At 36.1% G+C, this 24,436-nt stretch overlaps 1 protein-coding gene across 3 annotated transcripts in view; it reads right to left on the bottom strand.

Annotated features, from left to right (window-relative positions):
• Positions 1-24,436, bottom strand: part of LOC111058375 (TBC1 domain family member 13) — a 48,679-nt gene that overhangs the window by 1,426 nt on the left and 22,817 nt on the right. For 2 of the 3 annotated variants that reach the window (XM_039430696.1, XM_039430694.1), the window contains exons 6-10: positions 15,736-15,937; positions 6,552-6,753; positions 3,663-3,785; positions 2,321-2,378; positions 1,667-1,728 (exon numbers count right to left, since the gene is read on the bottom strand). In XM_039430696.1, coding sequence (XP_039286630.1) covers positions 1,667-1,728; positions 2,321-2,378; positions 3,663-3,785; positions 6,552-6,753; positions 15,736-15,937 — 647 coding nt within the window. The remainder of the gene's footprint in view (positions 1-1,666; positions 1,729-2,320; positions 2,379-3,662; positions 3,786-6,551; positions 6,754-15,735; positions 15,938-24,436) is intronic. The other variant, XM_039430695.1, reaches the window with a different exon arrangement.

Genomic DNA, 24,436 nt, shown 5'->3' with positions numbered 1-24,436 from the left:
TCAATGTTTCAATCATGAAGTTTACATCTTCCAGTTCCAGGATTTGAAAAAAATATGGTAGTGAAAAATAAAAAATATAAAGGATGAGCTTGTATATTATGAATTGAAGTACAAATGTACTCATGGTGGTGTAATGAAAAGTAGGTCCAAGTGACATTGACCAAAAAAAAGTAAGTTCAAGGAAAAAGATATGCGAAAAGCCTTTAAACGAATCATTATGGACCTAAGCTATTTATTACCTAACCTCCCGATTTTTTTGTGTTGGAGGGGGGTGTAGAGGGGTTCTGTACCCGAAACCCCGAAAGATAGATTAAGAAACAACTTCAGAAGTGATACTTTCAGTTTCAGTTGGTGTTCAATTTTCAGCTGTTCTAATATAATTATGCTCTATTCAGATATGCCACACCATACATCCGCATATATACGCACTAAGCTCACCTTTTCTAAATACATCATTGTAATGCGTATATGTATATATAATATATAGGCATTACAATGCTGTATTTAGACAAGGTAAGCTCCGGTAATGAGTGCTGTGACAAACGAAGTTTGTTGGCGCATGCGCAAACGAACTTTACCGGAACGCGAACTGGAGCTACGGTTACCGTAACTGTAGCCACTGCGAAAAATATCAGAGAATATGCATAATAGTTCGTTGACTGTCAGTATTCCTCATTAATAGCATCAATGCTCCCCATTAAAACAACGCTGACACAATAATGTGAATCTTACTATAATTTGGTTACTTTAGAACAGATGAAGATAATGTTGATGATCGCTACTGTTTCAATTTCAATCATGTTTGACATTTTTGCTTTTGATGCCAGCTGTTATTATTATGTGAAATAAGCTCTCATTGAATGAAATCATAATGGAAAGAATAAGACTTTGATATTGTCAATACCACTTTTATTTATTCGAAAATTAATTCATAATTCAGTACCAGGTTTCATGGTAAAACCTACCACGCTACCACATCTTCAGCTGAACTAATAAGTTTGTTGTTGTTAGAGGAACAGGAAATTCAATTTTAGGTTATGTGTTGGGATTGTAAAAGGGAAGGAGGAATAGGATCCCCAATAAACTCCACTGTCTAATTCTCCCTGAAGACGGTCATCATCCTGCATTGTGATTTGAGGTCTCTTATATTGTGAGTTCAAGTATAGTGAGTTTTCTTATGTCGTATATCGAGTATTGAATTATGTGTTTCTCAAGAGTCAAAGTTTAAATTATGAACGTGGTGGTGCCAAACTTTTGTAGATTTTAGTTCAAAAATGTAGTTTCATAGAATGACCGATCCCCAAGTTTAAATGCAGGAAGTTAGCAGGTTCGCCACATGTAGGTACCTATAAACTGAAATTGAATAAACTTTCTTGTCCTAAATCAATTACTGAATAACGTTGTTGAAAAATTGAGATGTGACATGACTTTAAATAATTTGTTTTTACTTGAAAAGTTCAAAAAACCTGAAGTTGAATTATTATAACAATATTTCTTATTGAAGTTCCTGGCTCGTAGTTATTAGTTACTGAAATAGGTTACTATTAGAAAATGATGATAATCTGTGCATTTGAATGAACGAATCCACTATAAGCTGCCAACCGATCAAGAATTAAAAAAGAGATTTGATAGCAGTACATTTCAGTAAATATTACATTATACTCACTTTTTCCCAGCAAGATCTACGGCTTTGTTCAGGACAATTTGTATGTCAACCGGGGGAAAGTTCTAGAATAAAGAAAACATAATATATCAAACAGATATAAATAACTACAGATATTGCATTTTTATATCAGGAAGATCTGATTTATGAGGAAAGACTATAGGTTTTTTTCGGAATTATTGCGGATGATGCCCACATATGCTTTTTGTTTGTGCGTGGATAATGGAAAGTGTGCGTTAGTGATTAAGTGATCAAACGTGAATGTCTACAGGGGGAATTCCAACCCACAAACAGGAGATCTAACAAACTGAATGTTGTGACGCCTTGGTATTCCACTCGACTAAAAACTGCATAAACCCTACCTGTTTAGAACTGCACATAGTACTCTTTAAATGTTGCAGCAAAATATATCATATTTTGCAGTTATTCTCTAATATAGGTAACAAGTACTATTATCTCATCCAGCCAAGTTGGAAACAAGTGAAAATTAACACTCTTCCAATTACAAACTAGAATATTAAAATTTGAAAGATTTTTTTTTATTCTCAGTTTACTTAGTTCGTTTTTCACATCAGATTAAATTTCTAATGTTCAGCAAATTGATAATAGAAATGATGTATTTGAAGAAAAAAACACAAGAAATGATACCGGTATTACCTGTAATAGCTTGACATTTGATGAGAAGTCATTAGATAGAAGCTGATCCCGCAAAAGCCTGAAAAATCAAACAATTTGAATCAGAAGAATATCAAAGTATGAAAAAAGATAGTTCAGTACAAATTTTCAACATCAATTTCTGAGACCTGAACTGCATGCACAGGATAAAGCCAAGCTGGTTTTCTGAATTTGAGCCTCAAAGGGGCTGGTATTCAAGAAGTAGGTGTTCACGAATTGGAAGTTCGAGCATTGCACATATTTTTCTAAGATGTGAGGGAGTGATCTTGGTACGTTCAGGAAGACATTCAGTCACAGTTTTTATCAGACATCCAATATATTATTTGGTTACATAAGAGAAGTCCAGAACCAATTTCTTCATGCAAAATTTTCTTTTGCTAGATACAGGTGGCCCAAAAACCTCGTATTTTCGGCTCATTTTCCAGTTTTTCAGCAATTTCTGCCAAATCTTGTAATCGGACAGAAAAATTTGCTCACGCCTTTTTTCAGATTATAAAATTCTGAATAAAATCATTCGGAACTCTCTATCACCAATGAGTAATGAGTTATGATTTTTCAAAAATGAGTAAAAATTTGAAGAAAAAATCAATTTTGATGAATTTTAGTTTTTGATCAACAATATCTTCCGATTGTTACCATTTAGATGTATAATTCAAAATCCCCCTGGGCGTATTCTTGTGCTCTACAATCTGAGATCAGGTAGAGCGCTCTATTTCATATATATTTCCAGATACACCGGACAACAATGCTCCTTGTATTGTGAAAAACACCTAATATTTAGCTTCAACCATCATTACTAGGAAAAACTGGAATGAAGTGCATCTAACGGGCGATTCTCATAGAACATGATCTTATGAACATTGTCCTCACATTGATATTTCGCACAATGACATAAGTTCATGAGATCATGTTCTTTGAGAATGGCCCGTTGGATGCACTTCATTCCAGTTTTTCCTAGTGGAGAGGCACGCTTAAGGACACCTCAAGGATCAAAATTTCAAACACTTATAGCTTTTGACACAATGCTCAGATTTCATCGTATCACACTTCATTCTTTTCGGCTCGTCAAGGCGGTCCAAAATCATGCATCATAAGTCAAATTTGGTCGAAAAATGGAAAATTTATTGTTGAGTGTAATTAAGCCCATATTCCAATACACAAATAATGGCCAATTTCTATATTCATGCACCAACGTATATAGTGACTGGATTATAATACTACATACAGCACTTCAACTCATTACAATAAACAAACAATTACAATTAACTTTGCCAAAAGGTGGAGAGAAAGGAAGAATTCTAAATTGTTCAAAAGCAATACTCACATAATCATTGCACAACAGATGTGGATCAAGAAAGAGAATCGGCCAGTGTCAGAAAATAAAGAGTCCCATATTCGGAGAACATCGGGCAGAGGAAACTCTTGTGACAATAACAGTGTTAACCATCTGAAAATTACAAAAATTAAATTATTTTTATATGCCAGAAACTTAACCTACAATTATACACGATTCGGTAACCTACTTCTAATGGAAATAAATCAATGATTCGTGTTTTTTTACTATAGATTAGACAAGTGTTTAACAAGAAAGTATATTCTGCAAGCAAAGCGACATGCTTTTTGCCACCGTAAAAGCTCACGTTCGCTTTTCCGTGTGCATGAGTGTTGTTTAAGAGAGTTTTATGTGAAATGTGTGTTCGCCGGAATATAAAACAGAATCGAATAAACTTAGAACTTCAGTCAAACCGGTACTTTTCATCGCCTGAAAAGAATCGGATGAGAAGAGGAAGGAGCTGGAGAAAAGCAACGCAGTACTCTTGAAAAAAATGCATGATTTAGAAGAAATTTCTCTGAATATTGATAAAAATATCCATAGCCCACAGCTCACCAGCTCAGAAACTGAGAAATACTCAACACATGAAGAATAATTGGCTAAAGAAGCTGAATGGATCAGGACCTATACTAAGAGGGCTACCAAGAAAAGCACTCTATTGCCCGAACTGAAAAATGAGTCTGCAAAGAGAGCTAACTAAAAGAGAGAACAAATCATGAATGATAAAATCACTTCCAGCAGTGATGAGGAGAAGAGATAGAAGAAAAAAATTCCACCACCACGAATCATTGTGGATGGCATTGGGAATCTGGATGTACTCCTTAAGAGTTTGAAAAAAGTGTCTCCAGCTGACAAATTTAGAATAAAACTTTCAAGTGAAGTAGAGAAACATTCAAAATCAATGCTGTCAATTTAGAAACGTGTCGGAATGTTACCAGAAAATTGATAAAAGACGGGTTTAATTGGCACTCCTATGAAGATTTATGCAGACGAGACCAATAAGAGTGATGATTTTTTCTGAGGTGGAAGAACCTTCTAAAAGGCACCTCGTGGCAGCAGAGCCGCTTGGATAGTGTGGGATTTTCACCTCACTAAAAACCCAAACCTCATTCTGCACCTATTACCTCTGCTTGTTGAGCATTACTTCAATTTGAAGTGTGTGACCTTAGCATTTCTGCTTCCTACTTTTCCATACTGCTATTTGTGCTGCCTGTCACAAAAAATCTCACTTAAGGAATCCGTCATCTTTATTCTTCTGAAGTGTAAAAGTTATAATTATGTTCTACAGCTCTCTGCCAAAAGTGTGATGATTAAAAAGCTTCATCACTCTTTTAGTACAGACATGATACTGGAAGATATTTTTCATAAGACAAGATATTTTTCTCGGGCCTCTCCCGTGTTTCGGATGGACACATTAACCGTCGGTTCCGGCTGCTTGAAAAGCAGTAGTTAGGTCATGTCAGAGGCCCTGAAATTGATCAGTCGTGACCTGAAAACACCAGACCTGAGCCAGCCAGGTCACTCGATATTATTATTATTATTACTGGAAGATCTGAAGGTACGAGTATTGACAGTTCTAGAAGTTGTAAACAAATTGAAGTGTTCGGGAAGGCATGGGAGAGAGCACACAGAAGATCAGGTTATGTCCAGGAATAGCTGGGACGGATATTTGTCCTGTTTGAACAACCTCGATGAGATCGCTATGAGAAAATCAATGGAAATGTGAAATTCATTTTTATGATGAGTTGGATCAAGTTCTAGAATAGTCAAGTTGAGGCACTGGAATAATATTAGTGAACTGATAATAGTCAAAATTACAATTAGTCATGTTTAGGTTATTAGGTATAACAAGGAGACGGCTATAAGATGGCATAAGAGAAAGCAATGCATTTTCATAATCAGTAAAATGACCGATTATTGGAGGAAGATAGCAAATTCCAACAAGTATTTTATTAGATCTGGACAAAGATAATTCGAAGAACATGAGTTCTGGTCTAGCAGAGTATACTGGCTCAGATGTGAGTAATATTTTAGTTTTTATACCATCTTTGACATACACTGCTACGCCCCCATAAGTTTTATATTCAACCTATCGTTACGGGAAAGATTATACCCAGGCAGTGCAACTAAGTTGGATGGAATGCTGAAGTCCTGAAACTACTTTATAAAAGGACTACCATATAAAGGTACTGTGAGCATTATATGGGATTAATTTACATTCGGTTTGTAAAAAATCAAAGGTTGACGTTATATTACATGGAAATTTGTATTTAAAAAGAACATGCTCATAGGTCAAGCAAAAATCTTAAAATCTTAAATAGAATAATTGAATGCATCCAGTGACGAATGATGACGAACGACTTTCTACAGAAGGCCTACTCAACTACAATGACACTGGTGTTTTTTTTTCAAACATGGTAGCTGAACAATTAGAAAGTTTGTCAAAAGTTTCCAATTAACTAACTTATACAATTGTGAAACTTTTACAAATAACTACAATTCAGCTTGGTTACTATGCAACCAAAACATGCATGCTTGGGAAAGTTATTAAAGGTTGTCTACAAATATTGATGCTTCCATCGTTAAAAAGTAAAAAACCAATAAATAAACATATATTTTAATACCATTTGCATTGTTTTAAGGGTGATTTTTATAAATCAAGAGGCGCTTTGCGCTAATCGGAGTCAGCGAAGTAAATAAATTGAAAAGTAATACGGTATTATTATTATTTCTGTTGCGTGAAGCCACAAATTTCGAGCAGTGCTCAAGTGGCATGCAACATGTCAGTTTAAGGACGGAATCATATATAAATGCACTATAACACTCCTCAATAGTATAAGGACAAGCCTCTACAAGTGTATTAAATATTATTGCTATTACCTGAAACTATAATATTGAGGATATAGTTGCTGCTGCTTGAGATGGGTGTATATAACATGATCATTGTTTCTCAATTGTTCGCTTAGACGATTCATCAGTCGATTGATGCCGCTCTCCGCTTCATCCAATGTTTTAATGAAAAAGTCTCTGATCTCGGACATGAGGTTTGTGAAAACAAAAAAGCAGTCCGCTTCTGCATACTCTGAAAGAGCAAAGTTTAATTTTTATTAATATTTTCATTTTGAGATTTATGAAAGCCACTGAGGCCATAATATTTAACTTAACATAACCTATACTTTTTGGATCAGTATAAGAATAAAAGTATGGGAGAAGAACAGTTTCGAGCTGTGTCCGTTTTTCCAACCTGAATCATTTCAATGAATTTTGAATAATTGTATCAATATTTGGCCAATTTGCATGCGTTTTGCAATACAACAAAGGATATGTGTAGGTTTGATTGAACGAGCGTTAGCGAGTTCTCACTTTTGAATACTGAAGGCCAAAGTCGTTGTCAGTCTGTTTGTATGTTCTACAATAGCTTTAGAAATGATTGATCAATCAGCTTCAAATTTTGAGCATGTATTCTTCGAACCTTTTTCCAGGTCAAGTTTCTTGGACAACAAAATTGGCTCACTCTTTCGTCCTTTTTCAGGATATAAAAATAACATTGAAAGTGCATAAGAAGAAAATTGTTATGATTTACCATTTAGTCAGCTGAAGAATGCATTGCATGTAATTAGTACAGTTTTCCATTGATTCATAACATCAGTTGAGACTTTAATTTGAGAGCTATCGCAAGCGCAGACACCTGATTTCATCGGGTTGATATATATTCATCAATGTGCGGTTTTCGCCATTTATTTTCGTCGTAATTTAATTATTTGAAAGTGATCATTAACAAGCAGTTCGTAATGAAAAGTATTTATTTTCTCTTGGAACTCTAGATCGAAATCATGTATCACATGACCATCTTCTCATTTAAAAAAATGAATTTGGATTTATATGAAGGTCAAAGATGTTGAAGCGACAGAAAAAACAAAAAAATCAAATCGCAAACCCCCTAAATTTTTACATATATACTATTTTATCAAGATAACTTAATTTTATTGAAAAAATGAATATAACTAATATTGTAGTCCATAATGTAACGAATCGAATGGCATATAATAGAACTGTTTCCAATCAGTGGGTACAGAGATAATTGATTTTCCGTGATTACCTGTATTTTTCAACTTTGAAAGGGGCTAGGGGGGAAAGCTCCAAGAGGATTTCTTGGGACTTTTGGGAGAATGACCCTCTAGGGGGGTTCTATCGATGGTAAAAGATTCATCTTTTATTTAATTTTCGGATCGAAAAAACCTTTATTGACTGGGCTAATAACCAGATAACCATATACAGAAATTGCTCGCTTAATAGTATGCTGTATGCATATCCCGTGAGGTGTGACACGCGAAGCTACTCCCCATCGGCACTGCAAAGTCTCTAGACGAGTATCACAGAGGAATTTAGCTTGCATTGCAGTGTAACCACCCCAATTGACCGTCCATCCCCGGTCGGGGCACTGCGCAGTTCCGGCGGTACCTGAGCCTGGTCGGGGCCCTGACGTATCCTCTACCTCTTCAGCAGGCCAGGAAAAATACTCGTGGCTCCCAATCGTATACATCTTCAAGGTGGGCGCTTGCACGTCCACCACACAGGTGCCCAAAAGGGGGCGCGAGCGTTTCGGAAAGATGAACCTGTGAGAGGGGGGTTTCCACATTCTAATATACTTCTGATGCTACTTCTAGAGACGGAGGTGCTACCCACAGTCCCACTGTCTGGATGAACCACGCACTGAAAAGCACGCGGTTATTTCACATACCTGCTACTTCCAGAGACCTGGAATCCCTGAATCCCATAGTCTGGTCTCTCATTGGCTTACACCAAAACTCCATCAGAGATTCTTCACTGTGCCCCGCTACTCCCAGAGACGGCGTGTCCAGGTGACTCGGTCGAACCATAAACCTCCCATAGTCTGGGGCCTCCACCCAGCCGTACACCCATAAGCCAGGCCACTTCCACGGACGGAGTCACACAGTCATCAAGTGTGCTATGGTTCCCCCTGGTTGGCAGTTTTTCCCTTCACCATGAGAACCAGCACCCGCGGCTGAAGGATCCAGTACTTCCTGAGACGAGACAAGGAACGAACTCCGAAGTAGCTCTAAAAAGAGCTCCCAAGGAGCTCAGTACCAGCCTGATCCCTCAGGGACCAGTTTAATTTGACAGTATGTTCCATTGGGGATCCTATTTGATTAAAAATAAAACTGATTTCCTGCCGCTTCAAAATTCTGGTCAGCAGCCATATTGGATCCGCCATTTTGAATCACTTCATTTTTTAATGGGATTATGATAGATCTTTTCGATACAGATTACAAGAGAAAATTAATGGTGGAAACAGCACACCAATATCTCAAACAGTTTCAAAGTTATCCACATTCAAAGATACTAACAAATCATACAAAAATTAACTAAATCACTAAAACATTAAAAATCGAACAGATCAAACTTTCTGTTCAAAGTGGTTAATATTATATGAGTAGATGTTACCCATAAGTATTTAACTAACACTTGAAAAAGTTGAGTTTCATAGTTTAGTTTTTTCGATTTTCAATGCACGCCTACTCATTTATTCAAGTTCTGTATTGTGGCGGGTTTCTACCCTAATAAAACACTTGAGGCGAATTATACTGATAAACTGATACCTAATAAATTACACAGAATTATCACAAGCATACATTAACTAATACAGATAACTGTATAAGAATAACTGTCACCAAAAATAATAACTGTATAAAAAACTGCAAAATTAATTACAAAATACTAAAAAATTGGATAATAGAAAACTATTTCTTTTCAATTGAAAGCATTATCTAATTTAAAAAAGACATATTTTAAAGCGTGAATTATTTGTTTTCTCTATTATTGCATAAAACTAGGAAACAACCAATGTAACAAATTTATTCAACCATAACTAAGTGATTGCAACTCTCACCAGCGGGCAAGGCTTAATTCCTTTTGCTGGTGATGCCAAATTACCATTGAAAAGTATCTAATTATGATTTTGGTATTATTTATGCTTAATTTTTATTCTATTATTTTATACTTTTGATTATAAAATTATGTATTTTCTTTTATTATGTTTTGAATATGTATTTATTGTATGACAAATAAATGATTTGAATGAATGATTAAAGAGTCTATTATCACTTTATCGCGTCTCTGTCACAATAAGAAGCAGCGAACACTCCACTGTAGTTTCTCAACTCCCTCCAACTGCAACGCGCGCCATTTATATAGAACAATCTAGAAAGGTGGAGAATACATCCGGCTAATCACAACAGAACTCTCTAGAAGGGTCTGAAGGTGTGGCGAAACGTCTGACCAATCGCAGTGCATGAAAGGTTCCAGAGCATGCTTGCCATTGGTCGTTGGTTCCCTGCACCAAAACTGGAACACACTGGAATGATCTAGAAACCCCCTGCCTCCTCCGTGTTGATTACCAGAAGATTCCAGAAATCCCTCGCCTCTGCCATCCCTCTAAAGGCCTCACCCATAACAGTATGTTTTACTAGTATCTTTGAATGTAAATAACTTTGAAACAGTTTGAGATATTGATGTGCGGTTTTGGCCATTCATTTTCACTTTAGATTATGTATCGAAATAATCTATCATAAGTCCGGGCGCAAATGTCATTCCGTGGTCATTTTTGGGTAACAGCTGTGGAAGATGTCTCAATTTCTTTGTTATGTCTAGCATAATAAGGATCGTAATGATGATAAGTCGACATCAGAGGCAAACACCTCCGAAACAAGATTGCCGCCAAAATTTTCAGGGGTTTGCTATATCGCTTGTATTTCAATAACCATTCAAGATATTCAATCGTTTTTTAGACGAAAATATTTTTAATTTTTTAGTTAAGACCTTCAAAAGCCCAATAAAACTTTTTTTCTAAATCTTCAAATTTCATTCCATTATAACTTTTTTTATGCAAGATATACAGAGAAATTTTGAATCTATGAAATTTAAAGCGTTTTTTCAACTTTGCAACGATATATCTTAATTCGCTGTACGTCAAAAAATGAGTTCTCCAGAGCCCTCCAAAGAAAACCCTGCATGATTTCTGGTGCGTTTTTCTATATGCATAAGGTAACAAGCTAGAACTATAAAACCGATTTTTTCATGACTACTTAAAGATAGAAACTTGCAAATGGTTTCAATATCTTCGTTGTAACAATCTGAATAAGAGTATTGTTCAATTTTCAATTCAAAAAATAATTTATTCCGCTCAACGTTGTACCATCTAAAAATACAAAAAAAAATACGAATGAAAATTATATGTTTTGCTTTAGATGACAAAAACATAAAGCGAAATAAATATGAGCACACCTAGGCATAAGCCCTATTAGAGTGCACTTCTCTTAAAATAAAATAAAGTTGAAGACTAGAGTAGTAGGACCGCTAAGCTCTACACAAGAAATGAACTTTATCTATGTAGAAATTAATAATTATAAATTTACCAGTGTTACGGTCTTCTTAATGCGTATTATACAAGTAATGTATTATAACAATGTTATATATAACAATTTTAATAATATTGAATGAATTTCCATTGTTTTTCATGGAGAAAATTAAGTTAAATGAAAAAAATAATACAGTAAAATAAATAAAATTATTCAAAAAATTTCTCAGTGGACAGCGAATGTCCTATTTAAATGATAAAAACAGAAAGACAGGGAAAAAACCACTGACTTAAGAATATGATTCTACCTAATATTTATACTAATGTACAATTCTCAAAAAAGACTCACAGTCATTCAATGTGAACAGATAGAACTTCAAACTTTTAAGAAATATATTGAATGGGACTGAGGTATTAAATTTTCTTGAAATTAAATTGAACATTCTAGGAGCATTAAAAGATAATGAATGTTGAAAAATTGTTAAATTAGATTGGGGAACTTGAACTAAAACCCGTCTGAAGTCATATCTGATATCCCGAGTAAGATTTGCATTGAGGCTTCTTAGAAAGAATAGCTTTAGTACTTTAAAAACATAGAGATTTCTGATTGGAAGTATCTTAAGCTGAAAAAACAGTGGCCAAGAATGATCAGTTCTGAGTGATCTGGTAATTATACGTATAAATGATTTTTGAAAAATAATTATGGGATAAAGTGTTGTGACATAGGTTCCACCCCACAAAACAATACCATAGCTCATGCGAGAGTTAATCAGTGCATGGTAAGCATTCAATAATACACGTGTAGAACACAAATCACGTAGCATGTAAAAGCTCCTTATTCCTCTACAAAACTCATTTTTCAATTTCGCCACATGATTTTTCCAAGACAATAAAGAGTCGATAACTAAACCTAAGTATTTAAAAGTATTCACAATGTTAATTGTTAGACAGTTACAGTTATTAACAACAGAGCAGGAATAGCTATGATAACACAACTTTGTATCAAAAAATAAATTTCCCCTCAAGTTAAAGATTATGTACTTAGTTTTTTCACTTAAAACCATGAAATTTTTGCTGAACAAATAATTCAAGACTCTTAAATCAGCGCTCATTCTTGTGTATATTGTATTGCATGCTAAATGTGAATATGTGAGTGCAGTATCATCTGCAAAAGCAGTCAACCTTCCATTCAATTTTGCATCACATAAATCATTTATATAAGAAATAGAATAGGTCCCAAGACTGAACCTTGGGGCACACCGTTATCTATATTCTTGAAACTACTGTAGCAACCCCCTACCCTCACACACTGCTTTCTGTTTCGAAGATAACTATGAAACCACCTGTATGGTAAGCCTCGTACCCCAGCTGCATATAACTTATTTAATAAGATTGAATGATCCACTGTATCAAAGGCCTTAGTGATATCTAGATATAATGCTGAACATTTTTTACCCTCATTTATACTCTCATAGATATCCTCAAAAAAAATGAAACTGAAGCATCTTTGGTACTCAGGCCCTCTCTGAAACCAAATTGATTTTTACTAAAATAATCTTTTTTTTAAAAAATCTATCAATCTAATTTTTATAATCTTTTCAAAAATCTTGGTGAAAACTGACAATAGAGTTATTGGACGGTAACAATTTGGTTTCTCTCTGCTGCCCTGCTTGAAAAGTGGGATTGCAATAGCAACCTTCAAGCAGTCAGGAAATTCACCACTCATCATGCACCAATTAAAAAGCCTACTCAAAACACCAGCAATCTGAATGGAAATTCTCTTAACAATGTAACTGCTTATATTGTCAAAACCGGGAGCTTTATTGTTTTTCAAACCGGCTATTATCTTAAGAATTTCAGTTTCATTGGTGGGAATGAAAAACAAGGAATGCAAAATATTTTTATATTTGAAACGGGAATTCAATTCTGCATTATTCTCTACATTAATAATTGAATGTCTTAACTGTTGCGGTATTTTAATGAAAAATGAATTAAACTCTGAAGCAATACGTTTTTTATCAGTGATTGTCTCTGAATTGATTTCTAAACTTATAACATCATGCTTTGATTCCCGATCTCCTATCAAGCTGTTTACTATTCTCCATTGAGTTTTCAAATTACCTGAGCAATTATCAAATTTTTTCAAGTAGTACTGCTCTTTTGCTTTTCTCAGATCGGATTTTAATTTATTTCTGAATTATTTATATTTATTTCTGTAATATTCTTTCAAATTTAAATCATGTGGTCTTGAAATCGTGACAACAAAAGTAAGAGTAACGAAAACAAGAGTATAAATTGAAAATAAAAATATAGCTTATCAATTAAAAACTATGCAAAAAATAATAGAATAACATAAAAGTAACAAAAGGACTTACAAATCTTTCAGGTCTTCAATTTTCCTAACAGTTATCACATTTGATCACAGTTTCTTTCCTAGAAAAATTTTACCACTTCTGACCCAAAGATACTCAAAGTTCTTATCTTTTTTCACTTGTCGGGCCGCATTGTAGAGGCTACGCCGAGCGGGTGACAGGCTCTCATTAATGTAGATTGGCACCGCGGGTCCTGAGGTCAGACCCATGTCATGCGTGTTGAAGTTGCACTTCACGTGGCGTTTCTGGAGTAGCTCTTCTGAATCCAGCCTCAGTACCATTTTTACAATGATACCAGGATGCTTGTCAGACCCCCCCCCCCTTGGACTGCAGGCGATGGCATGCGTCTATCAACGTCTATCATGCGTCTATCATATTTGATACCCTAGCGAACGATCCACATCTTTGACGATTGTGACAACATTTTCTCCTTTCTGCATCGGCACTCCATGTATTTCTACTGTGTTACGACGCGAGTACTGCTCACAATCCTCGACCCTCAGCTCAAGATCAGCTATCCTCCTTTGAAGCTCATTATTTTCACTTCTCAGTTCATCCACCGTTTTCACCAACTTGGAAATTTCACCTTTCTGCTCCTCAACCGTCTTCCTAGCATCTGCAACTTCATTGTGACAGAATTCTATTGAAGCGCCGAGACTACTTCCCACACGCTTAAAGTCCTCCCTAAGCTCTTCAATAAGTTTGATAACGTCATCAAATGTTACAGTTCCCTTGGATTCTAGCGCCATACTCTTTCGACGTTGCTGGGAACACGGCTTGCATCGCCACAAGTCACCCTGCTCCATTAAATAATTGACGTCCTCAGCGGATAGGCTAACGCACTTTCCATGGAAGTTTTTATTGCAGTCGCAACATGACACTTCCACTTTGACGGCCTTAAGCAAGCGATTTCAGACAGGTGTTACAGCTATCAGACATGATATTATGAAAAATATTTAACGTTGAATAAAACAGATTTTCAGAACTAACTTTGATGCATACCGTAACAAAAACACTTATATCGAAAATAGCACTACAAAAGATAACGAGAGCGGCAGTAGTAAGCGTCCGTCCTGCTCAAAGTCTCAATCATAACTGATTATAATATTGTTGATGGAAACAACGAAAATATTCGACATCATTGAAAAATTCAAGATGGCGGTCATTATTGACAGAAATTTTTATATCGCTTGCTATCCAGTTATTGTGAGAGACATCGGATTGGTTTTATCACCAAAGTGTTTAGAATTAACCAAACTATGATGCTCGAGAGAATCGTCTCATTTCAACCACTCTTTTCATGTTTGAAATCAGTTTTTTAGAATCTATTGTCAACGACTGTTACAACCTTGGTGGGACACCCTGTATATATAAAATTGAATTCAGTTTGAGAGACAACTTTCAGGTAGCAAAGGGGGAGGGAAATAATAAAATAAAACATGAATATAAGGAATTGATAAAATATTTTGACTAGAACATTTTCGGTCTTGATACAGTTCTCAATTTTTGTTATAAGAGCTTTTGAGGGGTTTATTTTTATAAAATGTTTTGGAATAATATTATTAGTTTATTTACTGTGTAGTTGAATTGTCTTCTGCATATAGTTAAGTCAGTTCGAGGAACAATATATCTATGTGCAGATCTGAAAATATAATTAGTTTGATGCAGTGTGAAGAGATCTATATGATTGCTGATATATATTTAATGAAATTTCTAATATATATAGCTGTCTGACTGTCATAACTCTAAATTCTAGAAAAAGTTGGTGACTAGGGTATCGTCTGTGCACTCCCAAGGCTGCCTTGAGAATATTATTTTTGAATAACATTCATTTTTTTAAATGTGCATTGGATGCACCACCTCACACCCTAATTCCATACTGGAAGACTGACTGAGCGTATGCTAGGTAAACCATATTTAACTTGGACCTTTGTCTTTGAGTAAGCTCAAATTATAAAATTTATGGATAGTAAATTTCATTTTGCTACACATACTATTTATATGCTCATTCCATCTTAAATTTGGATCCATAGTGACACCTAAATACTTTGCTTTGATCAAGTTTTCCAAAATGGGACAACAGCAAGCCAGTTGATTATGATTTTTACCGTTCATACAAGCAATTTATATTGTGTACTCTTACTGCATTCAATTGAAGTCTGATATCAACGGGTTGAGTACTTGAATTTGGTGAAAAAGTAATAAAAACTTAGTTTACGCCGTTTTGAAACTTTCAAAATCAGTAGAACATCTGGAGGCAAACCCTGTAATAAATTTGAATCCAAATCTGAAAAAACAAGTCGATTTTTATTACCTCTCCAAGTAGAACTGGGATCGCTAGCAAATGCGTGATATATTGGGCCAATAATCTCATTCATTCCCTGCACATAACCTTGGCCCGGATTCAGTTTGGCGTACAGAAATAGAATTCTTTCAACAACTTCCCAGTGAGCCTCTGCTCCCTCTGCAAGAGGAGCATAGTCTTCCTGCACTTTGCGCACTGTTAAAGCTATCTGAAATTATAAATAAATATTAGCGAACATTCACATTTGGGCGGAGAAATCTATGATTCGATAGTTTTCATTTATATGAGTTGATCCAAACTTAATGAATGATTATCAATATTGTCCAACAGGGATGAATTGGAAATTGATATTTTGGTATCTGCTATCTGAAATTAGAGAAACAAATTTCAGGAATTTTTTCTCCTAGAAACAAATTTCATGAATAGAAAGAATAAACATTTAGAAACTGCATTGATAACAAGTTTAGTAGAGAGTAGTATACTTTCTGCACTGTCAAGGCAGCTGCTGAAATATTTTCATTTTGTTCAATAAGTAGTTGATTCATCAACTATTCAATATCATAGTTGATTAATCAACAATGGCAGATAACATCAAGGAGCTGAATAACTGTAAGAATGTTTTATCTTCATTGAAGATTATTCAGTTGTAATTGAAAATTACGAGAATTACTAGTAAAATGGAATACATAGATTAAAAGCTTGAAACTTATGATTTTCATAATCTCAGTTTCTGTCAAAACAATTTTACAGATGATAATCCATCTTTTCTATCCGCATGTCTCGAATTCTGCTGCGAATCCTTTGAGAAATCGAGCTTCTTTCTTGACTTTATTCATCGGTGCTGAAGCATAGATCACTCTAGGGTTCCTCTAAATTTGGGAATAAGTGATAATCATTCGGAGTTGGGGTTACCATAGTCTAGCCAAAAAGTGTAATTTTTTGAGTTTGACTTGAGGCATGAGGTCGAGCGTATTTCCGTGCAGCTAACACATTAGCTTTGATAACCTTATGATGAATTTCAATAAATGAAACCCGTTTAGCATTCAGCAACCCATCACAACACGAATGTTGCCTCAAGCAGTAAAAGCAATTGGGAGCTACGTCAATACGTCAAAGGTAGCACTTTTGGACTTGGCGAGACACGAGAGGTGAAGAATTATAGAGAGAACTGATGAGTAAAACACAATTTATTGCGAGATTTCTACCAGTGCATTGCATTCTGCCTCAGCGCCATGGGGAACATTATTTTACTAATACAACCCTATTTCTTAACCTTAGAACTACTACCAAATTAATAATATTGACCAATATTCGTATTGGTCAAATTATTCATCAAGATTGATCGTGTCAAGTAAGATAAGAAGGTTTTCTATAATTTAAAAATATCATGATATAATATTCGTTCAAAGCGAAATGCTCAACAGATGCTACAATACATGCATAATAAACTTTCAACTGCAGAGTGTAGTATGTTGAAGCTAACGTATTTGTTATGCTTCAAACATGATTAAGCATTGATGGTTCAATAACAGCTTGCGTCAATTCTTAATTTTAAAATTACAAGGAGGCTACGAGAGAATAAAATTCAAGTTGAAATACCTACTAACCAGTATTATTTTAAACTTTTCATTTAATATTAGTTTAATGGACCATTTTTACATATACATAATGTATTATTTATTTATTTATGGAGACAACAGGTTACCCCTAATGTGTCTCCTTCACAAATACAACAATACAAGATTAGAAATTTCAATTAATAAAACACGTAGTACCTTTTTTATTTGAAGCATTTTAAAGCCTTAGAACATTTCAACGACTAGTTAGTTTCAGCATACTTTTGCCATTTTAAAGTTTTAAAATGTTTTAAATGAAAAGGGTAGGTACTACATGTTTTATTAATTTTAATAAAGTAGCTCATAAGCCCATACAAAAGAAGTGATTTTAGAAATTTCAAGTATCTACATTAATAATAATTAAATTGACCTGTTCAGGGGATTATCAACTCTAGAAACATAAATCCTCTATCCTGATGGAAGAACTAACTATAAATTTATATGTATCTGTCTCTAAGCAGCAAACCATCACAAAACTAGTGGATCGCCTCTATATTTGACAAGCATGAGTTACTAGTATGCAGCAAGTTGACAAGCATGTAAAGTACTTCTCATGCTGATATAGAAACCACCTCCCGTGACAAATGAAATTTGACTAATCTAGCTATATATTAAAAAATTGTTTTGTCTCAAAATGAAGGGACAAGTTGTTCAAAAAGATCATTGACGGTATTTTTCGTAATACTTTTAGAGACGGAAATTCTTCCAAAGAAGCTTGTAACTGCCTGCCAATTCAGAGCACATTCATAAGGATTCAAGCGCTTCCAATTCCAAAACTATTTCACTAATCTTGTGCTTCTACTGGGATATTTGTGTTCAACTTAAAGGAGAAAATATTACCTGCTGTTGATCCAAATCCGGACGGCAAATGAAAAATAAGAAAAATATTAATCAAATGTTGGCTGGATCACAATTAAAGAGTTATTGGGAAATATCTGAAAGAATGACCTATAAATAAAATTATGTAACTGACACAGAATGAGTTTGGTGACTCAATATTGAGAATACAATTTTGATTAATGATTCCGTGGTTAGATAGGGAGAAGGAAGTAATCTATATGATTTTTTGAATCTGCTATTACGTTAGTGCATGATATAAGAGGCAAATAAAGGATTGATAAGAAATGTAGTATTGAAGTAATCAACTTTGTTGATGGCCTAGGCCAAGTCTTCCATGTTTTTCTTCTAAAAAATGTTTTTCTTACTCTTCGAAAATGACAGTGGAAAATCTCTTTACAATATATTATGTATGCTTTTACTTTGGTTCTGATGCCACCGGGAAGTAATTTTGAAGCTTATAATACTTGTAGTTAGTGAAAGTAGAAATAAATTGCCAATCCTGGGACAACATGCGCCAGACTTCTCCACCTAGCCTAACCTAACTAAAAAATTCAACCTAACCTAACAAATCTAACCTAACCTAACAAATCTAACCTAACCTAACCTCAAGGTCAAGGTCAAAACTTGAAAACTTGGAGAAAAAAACTTAGAAAAAGAATAATCATGAAAAATCAAAAATAAATAAAAATTAATAAAATTGAAAAAAATTAATAATGAAAAATCAAAAATAAATAAAAATTAATAAAATTGAAAAAAAATTAATAATGAAAAATCAAAAATAAATAAAAATTAATAAAATTGAAAAAAAATTAATAATGAAAAATCAAAAATAAATAAAAATAAATCAGAAGGTCTCCCACCCACTCTGGAGTGTATGTATATATAGTGTTCACAACAGTGGGGGGGACCATCAGTGTTCAGTTAAGAGCCATACAGGACACATCTCGCATGTTCAGCTTTCTAGAACCTGACGTTTCAGCAAGACTTTGTGAAAAAGTATCCTAGGACACACGGCCACCGTTTTGATCTTCAATTGTATAAAAAAGGTTAGTACACAATGTTTTTTATTATATATTTTGGAAAGAGATGATGAAATTCGTCTCATTCTACTCATGAAAATCGATATTTATATAATTAATTCAGTCTTCATACCTGTTGAGCTCTATAAACAAAATGTCAGCAGATTCAATATATTTTGTGAATAAGTATGTTTCTGCCTGTGGAGCTCTATGAACAGTATGTAAACAATTGTAGACAATGAACTGTGGTTAGGTTAGGTCTGCAGAAGTTACTAGTAACTTCTTCCAACCTAACCTAACCTCAAAATATTGATATAATATATATATATATATTGTAATTGTGTGCTAAACATATAGATTGAGTGCAAGGCATGTCATTCAAGATGACTGTGTCACTCTAGATGATCGCCACCTACATTGCATCCTATTATTAATATGCTTGTACGTATGTTACAGATGAATAAAGCTACAAGATGCCAGCAGACCAGCAGCTCGTCAGGAGAGTTTTGTACATTGGAGGAGGCCTTCAACAACAACCTTCGGACACTCTTCTACAACAACAACTCTTCACCCAACCCAGCAAAGGACTTCCACTCTCTACTGAACAGCCTGCAGACAAAGATCGTTGATGTTATAGTTCAGGAGTTCCAGACACATGGGCCAATCAAGGTCAACCTAGTGTTGGAGGCTACATACCAACGCAACCACTTTGATGAGAAGAACTTTGAGCAGAAGGAATTTCAAAATGTAGCCTTCAAGACATCTTGCTGGAATTATCAGGGAGGCATGCAAGAAGCTGTTGGAAGAAGAGGCCAAGTTCGAGGGCAACTCTAGTGGATGGAGTCTTCTCATCATTGACAGTCTCCTCATATGCATCAGCAAGCACAAACCACTTCGAAGATCTTCCTACATCGAACTGCCAGCCAAAATAGCATCAAGAAAAGCCATCATCAACCCACGGAATAGTGATCAACAATGTTTCAAGTGGGCAATCCTTGCCAAACATGTGCAAGGAGCAAATCCTGAACGAATCAATGAGAGATATCATCAGCTCATTGAAAAATACAATTTCAATGGAATCTCTTTCCCCACCACCATCAATCAAATTGACTGTTTCGAGAGGGATAATCTGAGTGTAACTGTCAATGTATATGGGATGGATTCCAAGTGTATTATTTATCCAAGATGTGTTGTGAAAGAAATGAAGGAGGATCATTTCAATTTACTACTCCTCCATGACAATGATAGTAGTGAAGCCACCACCAACACCACTCAGGACAGCAGTGAAGCCACCACCTCCACAACTCAGGACAGCAGTGAAGCTACCACCACTACTCATGAAGAAGAAGAGGAAAATATCAACAGTCACTACTGTTTCATAAAAAACTTCGAAAGACTTGTAAGAACTCAGCTCACTAAACACCAGCACCCCATCATCATTTGTCATAGATGCTTTACATACTACAACATCAACAATAATGGCGAGCAGAGGATGAAAGATCATGAGGAGTACTGTGCCAACAACCAGACTGCTAGAATCATCATGCCTCAACTCAAGGAAGATGGAAGCCCACCAACAATGAAATTTGAGAAACATTTGAATAAATTTAGACTACCATTGGTGGCCTATGCAGATTTTGAATGTCTACTGGAGAAGCCTGAGGAAGATCAGCAATGGATTGGGAAGGCGACCAAAGTGATCCAGCATCACACAGCAATGAGCTACTGCCTCTACTTTGTTAGAGATAAGAACTTATTTCCATCATGGCTGACACTCACCAACCTCATCCCTAAGGAGCCAATTTTCTACAGAGGACCTGATGCAGCCAAACACTTCATCAAAACTCTGACCATGCATGCAAGAGACCTGGATGAGGCAATCAATCATCATCAAATAAAGATGCTTCTACTTTTTGAAAGGGAGAAAGCCAGATACAATGCTGCCACCAACTGTGAAGCCTGCGAGAAACCATTCAATGGTGACAAGGTGTATGACCATTGTCATATAACAGGGGTCTACCGGAACACTCTGTGCAACAAGTGCAACCTTCAAAGATGTCATACAACATTCATCCCTGTTTTTCTTCACAACTCTTCCAATTATGACACTCACTTGATTATACCGCACCTTGGAACCGATAAAGAGCAGCTGTTTGTCATCCCAAACATATCAGAAAACTACAAATCATTCACCAAACAAATTTCCCAACAACTGCACCTATGATTCATTGATACCTTCAGATTCACACCGGACAGCTTGGACAACCTAGTCACCATCCTTGTCAAGTCTATGGGAGAAGTGTCAATAGTGTTACCACATACTGCTAGAGAATTTGGAGACAAACTGGAATTGGTTTCCAGAAAGGTTGTGTTCCCCTACGAATATTGCAACTCATGGGAAAAAACTGGAGGAGACCTCACTACCACCAAAGGAAGAGTTTTTCAGCAAGCTAACTGACAGCCACATCAGTGACAAGGCATATGAACATGCATAACAAGTGTGAAAGAAATTTGACTGCAAGACCCTGGGAGAGTACAGTGATCTATACCTTAAAACAGATGTTCTCCTTCTGGCCAATGTCTTTGAAAGCTTTAGAGATATGTGCTTGAAAAACTATAACTTGGATTGTGCACACTACTTTACATCACCAGGCTTCTCCTTTGATGTTATGCTGAAGTATACAAAAGTGGAACTAGAACTCTTGACCGACTATGATATGTATATGTTCATTGAATGAGGCATCAGAGGCGGAATAACAACATGCGTTCATTGACATGCCGTTGCCAACAACACCTACACCAGAGCGCCTGTCGACCCCAAGAATCCTACATCATATCTCCTGTACATAGATGCAAACAAACTGTACGGCTGGGCAATGTGTCAACCACTCCCATGTCGGAAATTCCAGTGGATGGAGGAAGATGAGTTGGAGGGGGTGAGCAGAGGTATTGATGGTGTTGGAGATGTTCAAAAGATTGGTTACATCTTGGAGGTGGACGTTGAGTACCCAGCTGAGCTACACGACTCCCACAATGATTTTCCATTCCTAGCTGAGAACAAAAAACACCAAAATCAGGATCGTTGAGATTGATGACAACTCTAAGCAACCATGAACGATATGTATGTCATTACCGCACCCTCAAGCAAGCAGTACAACATGGATTGAAAATCACTAAATTTCATCGAGGTGTGAGGTTTAAGCAGGAGGACTTCCTAGCTCCCTACATCATGCTAAACACCAAACTTCAATAACAGTCAAGGAGCAGTTTTTGGCATAACAGTGAACAATGCAGTTTTTGGCAAGACAATGGAGAGTGTTTGGAAGTGTATGAACATGGAACTTGTTAACAATGAGAAACGTCTAAGGAAACTGATTGCCTGACCAACCTACAAGGACTGCATCATCTTTGGTGAGAACATTTGTGCTGTGACACTGCACAAGGAGAAAGTAGAGCTAAACAAACCTATCTACATTGGTTTGACAGTGTTGGACATTAGCAAGACATTGATGTATCAATTCCACTACAATGTGATGAAACCAACATACAAAGAGAACCTGCAACTGCTCTACCAGGATACGGATATCCTATTCTACATTGTGAGAACTGAGAACCTCTACAATAACATCATCAACAACCAGCAACTGAGAGACACCTTTGATACATCTGAGTATCCAACTGACTACCCATGCTATTCAGACACAAACAAGATGGTACTTGGAAAGTTCAAGGATGAATATGCCGGCAGAGCTCCTCATGAATATGAAGGTCTACAATCAAAGCTGTATGCCTGCAGATGCTTCACCAAAGATCCAAGTCAATTAAAGAATGGTTTGATAAAGAAAGCTAAAGGAGTGAGGAGACCAATACTTGGACAAGAACTGTTGAAATCCCACCCAGATGCTGAATGATACATCACCTTTCAGGACTACCTTGACTGTCTCTATGAGAACAAAGACATCTCTAGGAAGCAGGTGATGTTTGGTACCAGGAAGCATCAAATCATGACTCTGGTGCAGAAAAAGAAGGCACTAAGCAATGCTGATGAAAAGAGACATAAATTGGATGATGAAGTTCATACTTTGGCATTTGGACATCATTCTCTTTCTTGGAAAAGGAGCAATGATGATGATGATGAAGAAGTTGATGAACCATCTGCAAAAAAGCTATGCCAGAGTGATAATGAGTAACAGCCATCATTAGAGAACTGAAAATTATATAGATTAAATGATCTCATACAGAATGTACTTTAGGATACTGATAAAAATTAATAATTGTTAGAACATGACGTCAATGCTATTGAACTCATGAGAGTCAATGCTTCATACATAGATTTGTGCAATATGAGTTCTGCAGAATGATTCTAGACCATGTCAGCAAAAAACCTTGTCACATGGACTTCTGCCCTAAATGGTATGAACAGGAAAAAGTGGAGGGGAATACTGAGAAAGATGAGTCATCTATTGTGCGGGAGGAAGTATAAAAGGGGAAGGCAACAGCTATCAATCATCATTCTTCAATCATGGCAGCTACATCTACCAAGCAGTGCTCTACCTTGTGCTAGCACTCAGTGTCAGCACATTGGATCCAAAGTACAGGACTGAGAAATTTCTCACATCAAGGGAACATGGTCTGGATATGTCAAACATCCATCATATGTAGCAGTGCCTGCTAACATCGGGGATTCCTGCTCTATGTGGTAATCAGTCAGCAATCGATCAAATGTACATTGATGTCAGAGACTGGTACATGAATATGGCCGGGGAACGAGCTGTGGAGGGAGCTCTCTGCAAATGAGTCCACTGTGCATACAATCTGTGCACCTGTCTTAACCACACATTCACATCGCTGGACTTTCTGGAAGCGGTTGTAGCAAGGTCAGTCGAGGTCTGTGCACCATACTGTGAAGAACGAGCATCCATTGTTATTACTACTCCAGTGAGTACTGCAACTGCTACAACAACTCTTGCTGCTAGCACCACAACTACTCAAGCTAATACTACAACTCCTGCTAGCACTACAACTACCACTAGTACTACTCCAACTAGTACTGCTGCTACTACAACTACTGCCACTGTGCCAGACCCAGTACCAACATCAGCCTACAGTGGAGCAAGCAGACATGTGTGAGTGCGGAGACTGTCTACTAGTAACCAGCAATCAATGGATCATACAACCATTCCTAAACTTTGGAGATAAGGACCTGCCTGAACCGTTTGGAATGGCTCAAAACTT

Source organism: Nilaparvata lugens, chromosome 6 (genome assembly GCF_014356525.2).
Source record: "Nilaparvata lugens isolate BPH chromosome 6, ASM1435652v1, whole genome shotgun sequence".
NCBI lineage: Eukaryota > Metazoa > Arthropoda > Insecta > Hemiptera > Delphacidae > Nilaparvata > Nilaparvata lugens.
Note: the sequence above shows the minus strand (reverse complement) of the source record. Positions and strands in the feature narration are given on the sequence as shown.